The sequence below is a fragment of the Rhinopithecus bieti genome, unplaced genomic scaffold (assembly GCF_001698545.2).
Source record: "Rhinopithecus bieti isolate Rb0 unplaced genomic scaffold, ASM169854v2 scaffold_24049, whole genome shotgun sequence".
Lineage (NCBI taxonomy): Eukaryota > Metazoa > Chordata > Mammalia > Primates > Cercopithecidae > Rhinopithecus > Rhinopithecus bieti.
Window position 1 is genome coordinate 540,554 of NW_016811256.1, and position 16,857 is coordinate 557,410.

General features: G+C 47.5%; 2 protein-coding genes across 6 annotated transcripts in view; one reads left to right on the forward strand and one right to left on the reverse strand.

Annotated features, from left to right (window-relative positions):
• The window catches only part of CNGA4 (cyclic nucleotide gated channel subunit alpha 4), a 14,164-nt gene extending 1,751 nt beyond the window's left edge, over positions 1-12,413 (reverse strand). The window contains exons 1-6 of one of the 3 annotated variants that reach the window (XM_017893663.1): positions 12,102-12,413; positions 7,483-7,584; positions 7,179-7,285; positions 6,257-6,479; positions 5,184-5,533; positions 1-120 (exon numbers count right to left, since the gene is read on the reverse strand). The exon at positions 1-120 is cut by the window's left edge and continues 1,751 nt beyond it. In XM_017893663.1, coding sequence (XP_017749152.1) covers positions 1-120; positions 5,184-5,533; positions 6,257-6,479; positions 7,179-7,285; positions 7,483-7,584; positions 12,102-12,406 — 1,207 coding nt within the window. In that variant the 5' untranslated portion in view covers positions 12,407-12,413. Of the gene's footprint in view, positions 121-5,183; positions 5,534-6,256; positions 6,903-7,178; positions 7,286-7,482; positions 7,585-12,101 lie in introns of all 3 variants that reach the window. The other 2 variants (XM_017893662.1, XM_017893660.1) reach the window with 2 other exon arrangements.
• FHIP1B (FHF complex subunit HOOK interacting protein 1B) overlaps positions 12,248-16,857 on the forward strand; it is a 23,966-nt gene continuing 19,356 nt past the window's right edge. For 2 of the 3 annotated variants that reach the window (XM_017893659.1, XM_017893658.1), the window contains exon 1: positions 12,248-12,415. The gene's annotated coding sequence lies outside the window, so the exon portion shown is untranslated. The remainder of the gene's footprint in view (positions 12,416-16,857) is intronic. The other variant, XR_001889523.1, reaches the window with a different exon arrangement.

Genomic DNA, 16,857 nt, shown 5'->3' on the forward strand with positions numbered 1-16,857 from the left:
CGGTCTGTGCCTGTGGGTACTCGCTCAGCACCTCCTGCAGGTCCTCCTTGCTCAGACAGAATAGGTCTGAATAACCTATGCTCTTGATGTTGGCTGTGCGGCGGTTCCCAGACATGTTCCCTGTGGCCCATGGGCAGATGGAGGATAGTTAGCAGGAGGGTGAGGAGGTGGCATTTCACTCCTGAACCAGGGCCTTCACCTCCATATTTGTGCTTCTGAGCCTCTCCTTCTGCCTCATTAATTTTTTCATTTAGTAAAATACTGGGGACCAGGCTCTGTGCTGGGTGGGTATCAGTGACCTGCCTCAAATAATTCACAGTCTAGAGGAGATACACTTACACTGGAATAGTTACATAACAGTATGACTGGTGCAGTGCAGACATATTCATCAGGTGTTGTGGGAAGGCAGGCAAAGAACCCTTACCAAACTATAAGGCAAGGAATTTAGGGAAGTCTGGAGGAAGGGATGTCCTAAGATATAATTTGAATATTTGTCCCAGCCCAAATCTCATGTGAAATGTAATCCCCAATGTTGGAGGTGGGACCTGGTGGGAGGTGATTGGATTATGGGGGCAGATCCTTCATGGCTTGATGCTATCCTTGAGATAGTGAGTCACGAGATGTGGTTGTTTTGGTTGGTTGGTTGGCACCTCCACCAACCCTTGCTCCTGCTCTCACCATGTGACATGCCTCCTCCCCCTTTGCCTTCTGCCACAATTATAAGCTTCCTGAAGCCTCCCTAGAAACTGAGCAAATGTCAGCACCATGCTTCCTGCATGGTAAATCCTGTAGAACTGTGAGTCAATTAAACCTCTTTTCTTTATAAATTATCTAGTTTCAGATATTTCTTTATAGAAATGCAAGAACAGTCTAATACACCTGAACTGAGTAGGAAGTAACTAGGGGGAGGAGGACAAGTCGGGGTAGGGCAATCTAGCCAGAGGGAGGAGCAGGAACAGAGGGAAGTGGGTAGAAAAGAGTCAGTTGGATGCATAAAATAGTAAGTAGCTCAGAGTGGGAGAAGTGCAGAGTGTGGGGAGAGTAGAGAGAGGGGACATCTAGGTCACGCTGGGTCTCATAAGCCATGACATGAAGTTCAGGCCTTATGCTGAGGGCAGTAGGAAACTATTGAAATATTTTAAACAGGGAGCTGTGTGATATCCTCTGCAGTTTAGAAAGATGTTGGTGGAGAATGGGTGGGGAGATAGGTGAGGCTGAATATTGCAAAGTCTTAGAGCTAGAAGGACCTTGGACAAGGGAAAGGGAGCTACTATTTGTTGAACACTTGCTGTATGCCAAGCATTGCACTGGATGTCTCACTCACATAGCTCATTTATTCTCACAAGTAACTCTTTGGGTTTTTATTATTATCCTCATTGGATAGGTGATTAAACTGAGGCCTAAATAGGGAAATGACTTATCCAAAGTCAAACGGACAGCATCTTACCACATACAGGATGTGGAGCCTGAGGGGATCATTGGAGGACAGATGTGAGGTTTTCAGAATCCCTGAGGGCAGAATTCTTATGCTGAGAGAGCCAGAGCACATCCAGCCTCTCAGTCTGTGACAGTGTGCTCACCCCATTTGTAGGATTTCCTGCTTGCACGACCTCATGCCTAATACCTGTGATTAGGCATAACAATTCCTACTGCACAGGGCTGATGAGAGGAAGAAGTAAGCCAGTAGGTAGTACCTGGCTTGGCCTAGAGGTGATGGTCAGTAAATGGGAACTTCTCTTCTACATTTCTCTTTCCACTTGTCTGTAAAAGGTTGTTCTTTCCACTCATCCCACATGTGTATACCTGTGAAACCTTGGGCAAATTACCCAACTTCACTGAGTTTGATTTCCTTATCTTCAAAATTGGGATAAGAATAGTACTTATCTTATAGAACTGTTGCAGGAATTTAATGAGTTAATATCATGTGAAACACTTAGAACAGGGCATGCAGTAAGCAGGTAATAAATATTAGCTATTATTATTATTATTATCTCTATCACTGTTCACTAGTCTATTGGTGGTTCAGGTGAATATCCACAGAGCAAGTCTACTGTCTCTTCCATGAACCCACTCTATTCACTGGTCTTGGCTCAGCTTCTCAGGGAATGGATCCTCCATGTGTTGTTTTCTCTTGAGCCCTCTAGTGACTCAGAGAAGGGCGAGGTTTCCTCAATCAGAAGTTTAGGCCTGAAGTACTATCTGGTCCCAGCACTGGGCTCTGCTGTTCCCCTCTCCCCCCACCCTGTCCTTGTCCCTGGAACCAATACTGGGATACCCACCTTTGATGTTGATGATGCTGATCTCCCCAAAGTAGAGCCCTGCACCGAGCACAGCATACTGTGTGATACCATCATCTGCCACCACGGCCAGTTGACCCTCTCGGATGATGTACATCTCTCGGCCAATGTCCCCTTTGCGGCATACATACTCACCTGGTGAGTAGGTCTGGGGCTGCAGCTTCAGCACCAGCTCCTCCAGCAGGCTGGCCTCACAGTTCTGAAAGATCTGCACCTGGCTCAGAGTAGACAGGTGCACAGACACAGCCACTTCTGCCCGCAGCCGCTCAGGCAAGTGCTGTAAGATGGCTATTTCATTGGTTATCTTCTTGTTGATCTGCAGGTGCTGATACCTGAGAGTAAGGACAGTGCCATTTCCTTACCAGCCCTTTATGTGTCTGCCTCCACCCCTTCCATCAGGGCTCAGCTCAGCTCCAGCCAAGAATCTCACCATACTGAGATCTAACAGGGGTCGTGGGAGTACCTGACAGTTGGATCATCTGTTTTCCAGGGCATAGACACCTCTACCACTTTGCATAACCCTTCACCTCCTCCTGTCAGGCTCTACCCTACTCACCAATCAGTGATGTATTGTTCCACCCCTACCCTTAGCTACCTCAGCCACCAAGGTCCCCTCCTCTCTGGAGACCCTCTGCTCTCCTTCCCCAACTTTGTGACACTTCCTTTTGTTCAGTCCACAGTATGGATCACCATAGGTAGTCAATGATCTTGTTGCTGACCATTCTCAGGGGATTGCCCTGCTTCACCCACTCCTTCCAGAGCCTTCTGAGCCCTACCAGGCAGTGGCAGTTCCCATTCCATGGTCTCCATATTATCCTTTTTTGGGTATGAGCTCCTCTCCCTTTCAGTCTCTTACCCACCCCTCCCCAAGTCCTGATTCCCTCAGTTGAAAGAAGTTTCCTCTTTCCAAGCCCCACCCAGCAAACCCACTGCTGAATGCTACATTTTGATTACCTTGCCTGGCTCACCAGGCACTAAGTACCCAGTCACCTCCCTCAGGTTCCATCACGTACACTGGTCCCTGTCCTGGTCTGGAACCCCACCTTCTCACCAGTCAATAACTCGCCGCTCCAGCTTGCGGTTGACGTGCTGCAGCTTCATGTACTTCTTCACCAGCCCATGATCTGGGTAGAAAGCTGCATCTGCAGTGTTCATGTTGTAGATGACAGAACTCATGCTACCCATGATGGTGGCGAAACCCATGACGGCCAGCAGGAAGTCGCCCACCATGAAGAGGTACTCCTCCTCCCGTGCTGGCGGCGGTGTATCGCCCACTGTAGTCAGGATTAGCGTGGAGAAGTAAAAGCTGTAGAGGTACTGGCGCCGCAGGCGCTCAAAGCCAGGCTGTGCGGGGTCCGGGTACACCCATGCGTCACGCCCGAAGCCCAGATACTGGGATAGGGCAAAGTATAGGCAACTGTTCCAATGGATGACGACAAAAATGTAAAGCATCAGTTTGGCAATGCGAAAGGCATTTGGGTAAGCTGTGCGGGTCTCCGTGCGGTCGAAGGCCTCGAAGAGGCGGGGCGCGCGGAGAAAGCGGTTCAGCCTCAGGGTGGGTGCATGCGGGCCCAGCCGCAGGTAGACCACGTCTGTGGGCATCAGGGAAGCCAGGTCCAACAAGAAACTCCAGGTGCGAACGTAGCGACTGGAGATCCTACCCTTGTCCACCACCAGGATGCCCTGTTCCAAGAATCCTGGGGAGAGGTGGCGGGTAGGAAGGGGACCCGCTGTAGTCAAGCTTGGACTGAGCATGAGCTGCCCAGGGCAGGCCAGGGAGACTGCCTGAAGGACAGGGTGGAGCCGGGCATAACTCTGCTCTGGGGTTTCTGGGGTGAGCACTGGGATGCTTTCAGGCCTAGAGGCACGCCAAGGTGCTAGCATGGCGGGGGGTGCCTTTCTTGTTACTTCTTAAGTGGCTATCTTTAGGAAGGGAAGGTGGAACAAAGGGTCATTCCTAGAAGCTCACTGACCTGTGTGGAAGCGCACCACAATGTCTAGTAGGTACAGCAGGTCACTCGTGTAGTCCAGCACCAACCAAGCCACCAGATAACCGTGCTGCAAGTCGGGGAAGCAGGCTCTGCAGGGTTAAGCATGATTGGATTAAGGGCACCCTCTGTGTGTGAGGCGTCTCCCTAAGGCCTTCAACCCTCTGTCTCAGGCCCTCCCATGGGAGTTGCTGCTCCTCCCTGCCCCACCAAGGGTCTGTCCTTCTCCTTGGCCTCTCTTTAGTCCTCTTTTTGGCTTCCAGCCCCTCCCTTAGCACCCCTGCCACACCTGCNAAGCCAGTAGGTAGTACCTGGCTTGGCCTAGAGGTGATGGTCAGTAAATGGGAACTTCTCTTCTACATTTCTCTTTCCACTTGTCTGTAAAAAGGTTGTTCTTTCCACTCATCCCACATGTGTATACCTGTGAAACCTTGGGCAAATTACCCAACTTCACTGAGTTTGATTTCCTTATCTTCAAAATTGGGATAAGAATAGTACTTATCTTATAGAACTGTTGCAGGAATTTAATGAGTTAATATCATGTGAAACACTTAGAACAGGGCATGCAGTAAGCAGGTAATAAATATTAGCTATTATTATTATTATTATCTCTATCACTGTTCACTAGTCTATTGGTGGTTCAGGTGAATATCCACAGAGCAAGTCTACTGTCTCTTCCATGAACCCACTCTATTCACTGGTCTTGGCTCAGCTTCTCAGGGAATGGATCCTCCATGTGTTGTTTTTCTCTTGAGCCCTCTAGTGACTCAGAGAAGGGCGAGGTTTCCTCAATCAGAAGTTTAGGCCTGAAGTACTATCTGGTCCCAGCACTGGGCTCTGCTGTTCCCCTCTCCCCCCACCCTGTCCTTGTCCCTGGAACCAATACTGGGATACCCACCTTTGATGTTGATGATGCTGATCTCCCCAAAGTAGAGCCCTGCACCGAGCACAGCATACTGTGTGATACCATCATCTGCCACCACGGCCAGTTGACCCTCTCGGATGATGTACATCTCTCGGCCAATGTCCCCTTTGCGGCATACATACTCACCTGGTGAGTAGGTCTGGGGCTGCAGCTTCAGCACCAGCTCCTCCAGCAGGCTGGCCTCACAGTTCTGAAAGATCTGCACCTGGCTCAGAGTAGACAGGTGCACAGACACAGCCACTTCTGCCCGCAGCCGCTCAGGCAAGTGCTGTAAGATGGCTATTTCATTGGTTATCTTCTTGTTGATCTGCAGGTGCTGATACCTGAGAGTAAGGACAGTGCCATTTCCTTACCAGCCCTTTATGTGTCTGCCTCCACCCCTTCCATCAGGGCTCAGCTCAGCTCCAGCCAAGAATCTCACCATACTGAGATCTAACAGGGGTCGTGGGAGTACCTGACAGTTGGATCATCTGTTTTCCAGGGCATAGACACCTCTACCACTTTGCATAACCCTTCACCTCCTCCTGTCAGGCTCTACCCTACTCACCAATCAGTGATGTATTGTTCCACCCCTACCCTTAGCTACCTCAGCCACCAAGGTCCCCCTCCTCTCTGGAGACCCTCTGCTCTCCTTCCCCAACTTTGTGACACTTCCTTTTGTTCAGTCCACAGTATGGATCACCATAGGTAGTCAATGATCTTGTTGCTGACCATTCTCAGGGGGATTGCCCTGCTTCACCCACTCCTTCCAGAGCCTTCTGAGCCCTACCAGGCAGTGGCAGTTCCCATTCCATGGTCTCCATATTATCCTTTTTTGGGTATGAGCTCCTCTCCCTTTCAGTCTCTTACCCACCCCCTCCCCCAAGTCCTGATTCCCTCAGTTGAAAGAAGTTTCCTCTTTCCAAGCCCCACCCAGCAAACCCACTGCTGAATGCTACATTTTGATTACCTTGCCTGGCTCACCAGGCACTAAGTACCCAGTCACCTCCCTCAGGTTCCATCACGTACACTGGTCCCTGTCCTGGTCTGGAACCCCACCTTCTCACCAGTCAATAACTCGCCGCTCCAGCTTGCGGTTGACGTGCTGCAGCTTCATGTACTTCTTCACCAGCCCATGATCTGGGTAGAAAGCTGCATCTGCAGTGTTCATGTTGTAGATGACAGAACTCATGCTACCCATGATGGTGGCGAAACCCATGACGGCCAGCAGGAAGTCGCCCACCATGAAGAGGTACTCCTCCTCCCGTGCTGGCGGCGGTGTATCGCCCACTGTAGTCAGGATTAGCGTGGAGAAGTAAAAGCTGTAGAGGTACTGGCGCCGCAGGCGCTCAAAGCCAGGCTGTGCGGGGTCCGGGTACACCCATGCGTCACGCCCGAAGCCCAGATACTGGGATAGGGCAAAGTATAGGCAACTGTTCCAATGGATGACGACAAAAATGTAAAGCATCAGTTTGGCAATGCGAAAGGCATTTGGGTAAGCTGTGCGGGTCTCCGTGCGGTCGAAGGCCTCGAAGAGGCGGGGCGCGCGGAGAAAGCGGTTCAGCCTCAGGGTGGGTGCATGCGGGCCCAGCCGCAGGTAGACCACGTCTGTGGGCATCAGGGAAGCCAGGTCCAACAAGAAACTCCAGGTGCGAACGTAGCGACTGGAGATCCTACCCTTGTCCACCACCAGGATGCCCTGTTCCAAGAATCCTGGGGAGAGGTGGCGGGTAGGAAGGGGACCCGCTGTAGTCAAGCTTGGACTGAGCATGAGCTGCCCAGGGCAGGCCAGGGAGACTGCCTGAAGGACAGGGTGGAGCCGGGCATAACTCTGCTCTGGGGTTTCTGGGGTGAGCACTGGGATGCTTTCAGGCCTAGAGGCACGCCAAGGTGCTAGCATGGCGGGGGGTGCCTTTCTTGTTACTTCTTAAGTGGCTATCTTTAGGAAGGGAAGGTGGAACAAAGGGTCATTCCTAGAAGCTCACTGACCTGTGTGGAAGCGCACCACAATGTCTAGTAGGTACAGCAGGTCACTCGTGTAGTCCAGCACCAACCAAGCCACCAGATAACCGTGCTGCAAGTCGGGGAAGCAGGCTCTGCAGGGTTAAGCATGATTGGATTAAGGGCACCCTCTGTGTGTGAGGCGTCTCCCTAAGGCCTTCAACCCTCTGTCTCAGGCCCTCCCATGGGAGTTGCTGCTCCTCCCTGCCCCACCAAGGGTCTGTCCTTCTCCTTGGCCTCTCTTTAGTCCTCTTTTTGGCTTCCAGCCCCTCCCTTAGCACCCCTGCCACACCTGCATACGAGGATGATGAGGTTATACATGACTGGGAAGACCATTGTGTTCAGCCACCAGTAGTAGTAATCCCCAGATGGGTTCAGGACAGGCAGCGACTTCCTGTAAGAAGGAAAGTCTTGCTTCATTTATTCACCAGGTATTCAAAGCTGTAGTTGTGACTGGGGTACTAAGAGGAATGAGGAGAGATCCCCACAAGGGACCAGGACTTCTCACCTGGTCTTGGATGGGGCTGGGGGACTGGACTCTGTTGTCTTCACTTTGGTGTCCTGGCTCATAGTTCTGTAGTCTGGTGCTGGGGTGTGAGATGCCCACACCCTCTCTGCCTGTAGGGGCCTTCGGGAGTTGGGGGCTAGTGCCTGACTGCCTGAAGGAGGCTGCCCTTGGGCTCCTGCTGTGACTTCTTTGTCTTTGAGGCTCTTAGCAACACAGCCAGAGCTAGCGCTACTGAAGGGGTGGAGACGGTCTAGCTCTAGCACTCTGCCTGCCCAGCTAAACACCTCTAATAAGATCCCTGGAGAAGGTGGGGGTGCATGCCTCAGAGGGAAGCCTGGGTCTTGTCTCTGTTTTCCTCCTCCCCTCTTTCCACAGCAACTGAGCTACATAGGTGTCCTCTGGGTCAGAAGACCTGAGTTTTAGTGTAGGATCAAACACTGTTTTATCTTTGTACATTCTCTGTTTGGGCTTCACTATTTATTTATTTAACAATTATTACTGAATGGCTCATCTATGTCAGGTGCTAAACTATTCTCCAGGGACAAAGAGATCCTCTCACACGAGAAGTGAGCTCTATTTTTGTAATCTACATCCCACCCATATCTACCTCCACCTACATCTTCCCCCATCACACCACTATCATAGATAGTGCGATGGGGCCATCCTATGGTGCTTTTGTGTTCATTTCCTTCTTGTTACTTCTAGTACCTGATCCTACCAACTATTCCATGTGTTTTATGGTCCCCAATCTTTCAACTTTCCTCTTTTTGTGAACCTGCTTAAATATCTCCTACATCAAAACAAACAAAACCCTGTAAGTTCTCCCTCAACCTGATGTTCCTTTCACTGCTATCATCTTTCTCAGTCAACAAATCAAAATCATAACACCCATAGGTAGGTGTTCTGTGTGCCAGGCCAATATTGTGCTAAGTACTAGGAATTGGAGATGAATAAGACACACTCTCACCTCTCCAGAGGCTCACAGTCTGCTAGGTGAAATAGTCAGGCCAGCAGGTAATTACACATTAGGTAATTAAACAGCAGCAGTCATTGCCAGGCTACTGATAAGTACTCTGTTAGGTGGATACACAGAAGGTTATTATAGTATCCATGAAGCGTCCCTACAGAGCCTGGGTTCTACAGGATGAATAGGAGTTGGGTACAGAGATGGGAGGGTAAAGAGCACTAGAGGCAGAGTGCACAAAGTGGGCAAATGTATAGAGATATCAAAAAGCATGGGTGACTGGGCAAACATCAATCGGCTTTTTTTAGAGGGCCTAGCGGGTAGCGGTGATAGATGAGGTTGAATGATAGACAGAGGCCAGCTCAGGAAGAGTTCTGTCAGCCATGTTATAAAGCTTGGATTTTACCTAATGGCAATAGAAAACCTGTGAAGAGTTTTGCACAGTTCAGTGATAAAATCAGGTTTGTGTTTTTGGAGTGTTTCTTAGAAGAAAACCTGTGGTCCCTAATTAATTTTGTAAAACTCTCTTTTCCCATGGCTTCTTAATTTCTTTTTGAAAAGTATTACGCTTGTTAAAATAAAAAGACAGTATTCAAAATAATGCAACAAAATGAATAAAATCCTTTGTGATGCCATAATGTCTTGGTATTCTATTTATTTCTTTTTAGTGTCTTTCATAAGCTCCTCTGTCTATTCCTTCTGATGGTGTTTTTTTTTTTTTCTTGGATTCTGTTCTAGGCTTTCCACTTTTGCCATCCTCCTAATGCTGTCTGGTTGATGTCAGTCACCCACAGGACTTCCTTTCCCATATAGTGGCTCCCAAGAACTCTCCCTGAGCTACAGTTTTCTATATGACTAACTGGTCACTGGATGTTCCTACTTGGATATCCCGCAGTCACCTTCAACCCATTGGGTCTATAACTGAGCTCATTATCTTCCTTCACTTTTTCTTCTAGAATTCCTATCTATGCCCTTTCAGCAAAAAAACCTATGACAGCATTTATTATTATTACTGTACAACATTGTGGCAGTTAAAAAAAATGTTCACAAATTCTTCGACACCAATCCCTTGTGATAGTTTCAACCAATAGAGTATAGCAGGAGTGATGTTGTATGACTTCTAAGGCCAGATCACAAAAGGCCATGCAGCTTCCCTCTGGTTCTCTTGGAATGCTTCTTGTCTGGTAGCTCTCTCTCAGGATGTTGCCTCTTGGAACCTACCCATCATATTGTGAGAAGTTCTGTTTGACAGTTCCCCCACTGACTTCTGCTTTTTCGTTATCCCAGCCCAGGAATTAGATGTGTAACTGAAGAAGCCTCCAGACGCTTCCAGTCACCAGCCTCAAATCACCCCTAGATGTTCAAGCTTTACAGATAAGGCCCCAGATATCATGGAATAGAGACAAGCCATTCCTGTTGCATCTCGTCCAAATTCCCAGAATTTGTGCACATAGTAAAATGGCTATTGTTTTTATGACACTGAGTTTGGGTTGGTTTGTCACAGAGCATAGTAACCAGAACAAATAAACACAGAGAAAGGTGCATAATCCTTAAGTGTATAGCTTAATACATTTTCACAAAGTGAACACGCCCATATAACCAAGCACCCAGGTCAAGAAACAGAACATCACCAGTGCCTCAGGAGCCCCACTCTGCCCCTTTCAGTCAATGTTTTTCCAAGAATAATCACTACCTGAATTCTAATATCACAGTTTAGTTTTACCTGTTTTTGAATTTATGTAAATTAAGCATTAGTTTTTGATTCTTCCTCTTATTTTCCTCTTCTATCCACCCAATCATCAAACCATGGTGATCTGCCTTCTAGAAGTCCACATGTCCACTTCTCTGCATTTTTGCTACTCTAGTTTGGGCCTTATCAGCTTGTTTGGTCTTTTGCAAAGTCCCCCTCACTATCAATCTATGTTTAAAATTCTTTATAGCTATCATCCCAAAAATAAAATCTAAATTCCTTAAATGGTTTATAAAGTTCTCCAGTCCATGTCTTCAGCCTCATCTCACAATGTTTCCTCACATGTTCCCTAGGCTCCAGACACACTGTACTGACTGCAGTTCTTATAGCACCTCCCACATGCTGTCCATTCTTCCTTTCTCTGGTATATGTTGATCCTTTGGTCTGAAACTTCGATTTCTTTTAAATACTTTTATTTGAACTAATTTTAGGCTTACAGAAAAGTTGCAAAAATAATGCAGGGTTCTTATAAATTCCTTATCCATGTTCCCCTAACGTTATGATCTTATATAACTATAGCACAATGAAAAAAACCAGGTATTTAACATTGGCAAAATACTTTTTTTTTTTTGAGACGGAGTCTCACCTTGTCGCCCAGGCTGGAATGCAGTGGTGCCATATCGGCTCACTGCAACCTCCGCCTCCCAGGTTCAAGCGATTCTCCTGCCCCAGCCTCCCAAGTAGCTGGGATTACAGGCGCGCGCCACTACGCCCAGCTAATTTTTGTATTTTCAGTAGAGACGGGGTTTCACTATGTTGGTCAGGCTGGTCTGGAACTCTTGATCTCGTGATCCGCCAGCCTCGGCCTCCCAAAGTGCTGGGATTACAGGCGTGAGCCACCGCGCCCAGCCGGTAAAATACTTTTAAAACTACATACTTTATCTGAAACTTCTATTTTTCTATTTTAGTTTATCTTACTCTTGCTTGTTTCCCAAGACTCGGCTTAGACACCATCTCCTCCTGGAAGTCTTCCCTAAGCTCCTTCACCATACCTTCCTCTCATCCTCTATACATGCAAATCGTGCTAAGTGCTGCTTCTAGATGGCACCCGTAGTAATGCACTTATTACACTACGTTGCAATTCTCTGAGGTCCCGGAGAGCAGAGACCGGTTCTAATTGATCTGGAATCCAGCTGGGCATGCATGTACTTATTCCGTGTTCCTTGACTAAGTGCTCAAGGGGTCACGGAGCAGCACAGCACAAAGGTGTTGGGGGAGCCAGGGGCAGTCATGGCTGGGGTACTAAAGTAGAGACCAGGCTATGCACGACGATGGAGCAAAATGAACTAGAGTGCCCGCAGTCAGCCCTCTCCAGGCCTCCGCTTTTCCGCAGGCCCGGCCCACCTACTGATTCCTCCTGTCTTTTCGTGATAGCCACGCCCCTCACACCCACTCTTCCACTAGGCAAGGGAAAGGGAAAGGGAAGGAAAAAATGATTATTGAGGAAGCGTCGCCCGGAATCCGTGGCCCCACCCCTGCTCGTCTTTCTTCCGGCTCCGTCTCTCTCAAGCCCCGCCCTTCTGATCTTTCCCTGCCTGTAAAAGTCGCGTCTCTCCTTAGGTCCCTCCTTCTGCCCTCTGGTTCGACCTTTCCTTCCCGGGCTCCGCCTCCGCTCTGCGGGCCTCCACCTTCCCTGAGGCCTTCCCCTATGACACGCCGGAGTCCCTCTGAGGGGCGGGATTTACGTACGAAGGGGCGGAACCAAGAGGAGAGGCGGTGCTCCTCCCTCGGATAGCCGTCGACGATCCCGCCCCTGCGTTCAGCCGTTGCCAGGAAACAAGCGACCTTGCTCGGGTTTGGTCGGGCTCAGCCAATGAGCTGGCACGCCATTGCCCAGTCGTGCGTCCCCGGGCGGTTACGTGTGGTGCGCGGGGGCGCGGACTGCGTGTGGCGCGGGGCGGGGCGCGGCTGGTGCGCCTGAGAAGCGATGGCGGCGGCCTGAACTCACCTAACACTGCCGCAACAACCGGGCCCGGCCAGGTTCGGCGTTCCATGAGTGAACAGTACGCATGGGCCAGAGGGCCTGGAGAGGCAGGCGCTTGGTGGGATGAGAGACTGGGAAAAGACGGTACCGGGTTTGGTTACTGTACTGTTTGTGAGGTGTTGGCAGGTGGTGAGGGTCCGGTTGTGAGTGTCTAAAATAGAGAAGGAAGGTGAGAGCTTACAGGTGAGTGGACAAATGAGGGGCTGTGAGAGGCTGGGTACTTTCGGAGGTGCCAAGTTGAAGGGACTCCTGAACGCGGTTTACTAGGGCTGGGGCTACTGAGGGCTGGGTTGAAGGATACCCTGGGACTAGTGTGAGGGGGTAAGGCCTGCGCGAGGAGAGGGAGAGTCAAAGGCGCAGCTGGGAGCCTGCGGGGTGGCGGCAAATTGGTGAGGGAGTTGAAGGCGGGGCATGGATGGAGGGAATTAGGGCTGTGAGACTTGGATAAAGGTGAGAGGTTGGTTCTGAGGCCTCCTTGGATGGACTGTCATGTTCAGTAAGAGCAATAGTTTAGGCAAAGTAGGGCAGCTTGGATGGAAGTGTTGTGCACCTGACTCCTCTGCTCCCATGGACTTCCCATATTCTGGAGGACAAAAAAATGAAGGTGTGATGGGCAATAGTTCTATGGTAATGAAAATAATATTTGAGGCTCAGTCTTCAACAGAGTAATCACTGAAACTTCAGTTCCTTCGACTTCCTCCTCTGGACTGCATAGTTGAAGATGGGCCCTTTCATGAAGGGTTTTGCGCTGTGACAGCTTGTGTTTTCTCTCTACCTGCTTGTGGACAACCTTATTCGACTGCTGCTCCTTACCTGTGCTTAACTGTGGGTCTTTGATTGGACTGACCATATTCAGTTGCTAATTCTACTTTTATGGAGGTCATATGGTTTGCCCTATACAGCACTGTATTTAGGGTCCTGAACAGGGTGGCCTTGCTCTCCTTTCTTACAGTTGAATTTTTTAAAAAGCTAGCTTATGTTATATTTAAAATGTATGTTTGATGAGTTTTGACATGTGTAAACATCTGTGAAACCATCATCACTCTCAAGATACTAAACATTTCAACCACCTGAAAATTCATCTCTTCATCTCCACACCCTGTAATTGGGTTCATCTTACTAGCATTCTTTTAGGTCCTCTTCTCCCCACCAACCCAAATGCACATGAAATTCTGGAAAGTTGGGTTGGCATTCAGTGATAATGGACACTTTCATACTACTATATTTTCCTCTCTACTGCTAGTCTGTCATGGGGTTGGGGCATCCTGATTCTTTCCAGACTCAGGAAGAGTTAAGTCTTTCCTTAACTCTACATTGGACAGGGCGAAACCATTCCCCGAGAATTAGACAGCCTCAGTCCCCATTGTTTTCCAGAGTCAGCTTCAGAGCCGACTCCTCTATCCTGTGGTATATTCTCATTGCTTCTTTCTGGAGGCCAAACAGGCCTCCATATTGGTAGAACACTTGGCAACTTGTCCAGTCCGTCAGAACTTATAGTTCAGAGTTTAGAGTAGTGATTCCTAAACACTGGACCAAGGACCCTGTACATGATAAAATTATCATCTATCCAAGATGGAGGGAGAGAAACAAAGACAGCATGGTTATAAGATAAATTTATTATCAGAGATTATCATTCATATTCTTTTGGTGTTGAAGTGCTCTTTCATTGATGCAGTAATGGTAACAGTAGATGGTGGGTTAAAAAAAAAAAGATCTAATTTACCTAAATAAAAAGTGACAACCCAATTTTTAATTTTAAAAATTATTTCTATAGCTTTATGAACTTCAGAAATTTAAAGTGATGATGGTGTGGCTGTTGTATTAGGTTGAGGAAGCATACATTTTTACAATGGTTCTGTGTAACTTGACATCTGAACAGCATTCATGCTTTACATAGGGATTTCAAATTTTATTATACTGATTTATATAGATACCTTGTAAAGTAGACAAAGACAGGAACTTTCATTTTATAGATGAGAAATTAAATTCAATAACCAGAGGTCATATAGGGATACAGTGGGAAAGCTGAACCCAGAATTTTGTCCCAGAGTGAGAGAGACTTTGGTAAAGAAGATTTATAATAGACACTGAAGGTGATGTGGGAGGATTTTTTAATGATTTGTAATTGTTCAATTTCCAAAAGACAGAAAAGGGACTGTGAGGGTGACATAGGGATGAAGGTTATGGACATTGGAACAGGTATATATAATACCTGGATCACGTCTTGATAGTGGATCATATCATGATAGTGATAGGATGAATCAAATCAAATATCAGATGGCTCTTAGGGACTGTCTAAATTCTTGGTTATAATGGAGAAAGCACTGGATTTGGTAAGCTTGTTGTTTGCTATACCAAACTTTGTTGAAATAGTAGTGCATTAAGTATAATGGATTTTGATTTGTGTCATATAGTGAGTGGTAGGTCTGAGAGGATGAAACATACACGAGGATGATAATGTAGCGATAGAAACATGTTTAGGGTACTGTGTTAATCATTTATTCCATGTCTGCTCTGTGCCAGACACTCTACTTAGTACTAGGAGAATGAATTCATTTATTCATTCAACAAATACTTCTTGAACACATAGTTTGTGCTTGTGATGCTCACATATTATGGGATAACAAGATGAATAAAACATGGTCATCTGAGCACTCAAGGGATTTTCAGTCTAGTTGGGAGAGATAGACACATGAAAACATAATTTCAATTTAGAGAGAGAATGTGAAATGTGAAAATATATCATAATAGGCTGGGCGTGGTGGCTCACGCCTGTAATCCTAGCACTTTGGGAGGCTGAGGCAGGCGGATCGCTTGACCTCAGGAGTTTGAGAGCAACCTGGACAACATTTTGAAACCCTGCCTCTACCAAAACAACAACAGCAATAACAACAAAACCACCACCAAAAAAAAACCCACCAAAAATTAGCCAGGTGTGGTTGCACATACTTGTGGTCCTGGCTACTTCGGAGGCTGAGGTGGGAGGATTGCTTGAGCCTGGGAGGCAGAGGTTGCAGTGAGATGAGGTCACGCCACTGCACTCCAGCCTGAGTGACAGAGTGAGGCCCTATCCCACCACAGATATCTCAAAATTAACATGTCCAAAACAGAATTCATAGTCTTAGCCCCAAAAGCCCGCCTTTGCACTCATATCCCCATCTCAGTCCAGGCAAGGACTACATTGTCATCTTTCATACTTCCTGCTCTTTTACTCCCTGCATTCAATCATTTGCTGAAATCTTAATACATTTCCCTCTGTGTTATCTCTCTTCTCTATATCTCCATTGCTACATCTTCACTGTTAAAGCTTTAGTTTAGCTCCCCCTCACCTCATGTGATTTTTTTAAAACAATTTTTTGTCTTAAGACTTGATCTTTTCTAGTCCATCCCTAGAATGATTTTTTCTGAAAATATACATCTGATCACCGAACTCCTCTGCTTAAAAACTTTTGGCTCTTTGTGTCCTGTAGGACAACATCCAAATTTCTTAATATGGCATCATTTAGCTTCAGCTCACCTCTCCAGTCTCATGTGTCACTCCCTAGTCTGTGTTCTAGTTTGAAGAAATTGTTCAGAGTTCCCTAAAACCGTGCTGCTTTTTATGAGCCTTGAAATCTTTGTAATAGCTGCTTCCTCTACCAGGAATGCCTTTTCTTCTCTGCCCAGCTAACTTTCCTTATCCTTTAGGATCTAGTTCAGTTTCACCTCCTTTTTGACATCTTTGTCAAGGTAGAGATAACTGTGTGTGACATGAAGATTCATTGCTGTAAAGAGGAGTCACTGTAGAATAGAGGTTCACTTTTGTGAATTAGATGGGCTCTGCTGGAGTCAGATGAGGAGATCCCTGGAAGCAGCAGAAGCAATACTGTGGGGAGGGAAGGGAATGAGTTGGGACCATACCCTGACATCCCATTTGTCTGAGGGATGGAAAAGCAGGGAAGGTATATGTAAGCTGAGCTGTAGTAAATTCCTAGTAGGTGGTGTTTTTGGTTTGTTTGTTTGTTTTTTCCTTTGTATTTCTATGAGATTTTAATCAGGTCATTCACTTTTCAGTATTTAGGGTAACAGCCCATTCATCCTTCTTAGGTCAGTAATTAGTCTTCTTGCCTAGGAAGAGCCATCATAAGGAGAGAGAAACCACAGAATTTTACTGACCTGTTCTTGGAAGATCATTTTGGTCTCTCCCTGTCCGATGTAGGTGTTGCAGGTATATCCCTTCCCCCAGTTCCCTTCTCTTTGCCTCTCCCAAGGCAAAGGTTCATAAGTGAGGCTGAGCCACTTCCTGCCCTGTATCTGCTGTATTGAGGTTCGTTGTCACCCTTGCTGTGTGTGGGTGTAAGGCTGTATGTTGTTGGGCTGTAAGGTGAGTGCTTGATTTTGGCCATTTTGGTTCTGAGAGATCAGCTCCTTCCCCTTTTTACTCTGTGGCTGAGCCTGAAGGTAAATATGGAGAACGTGGGG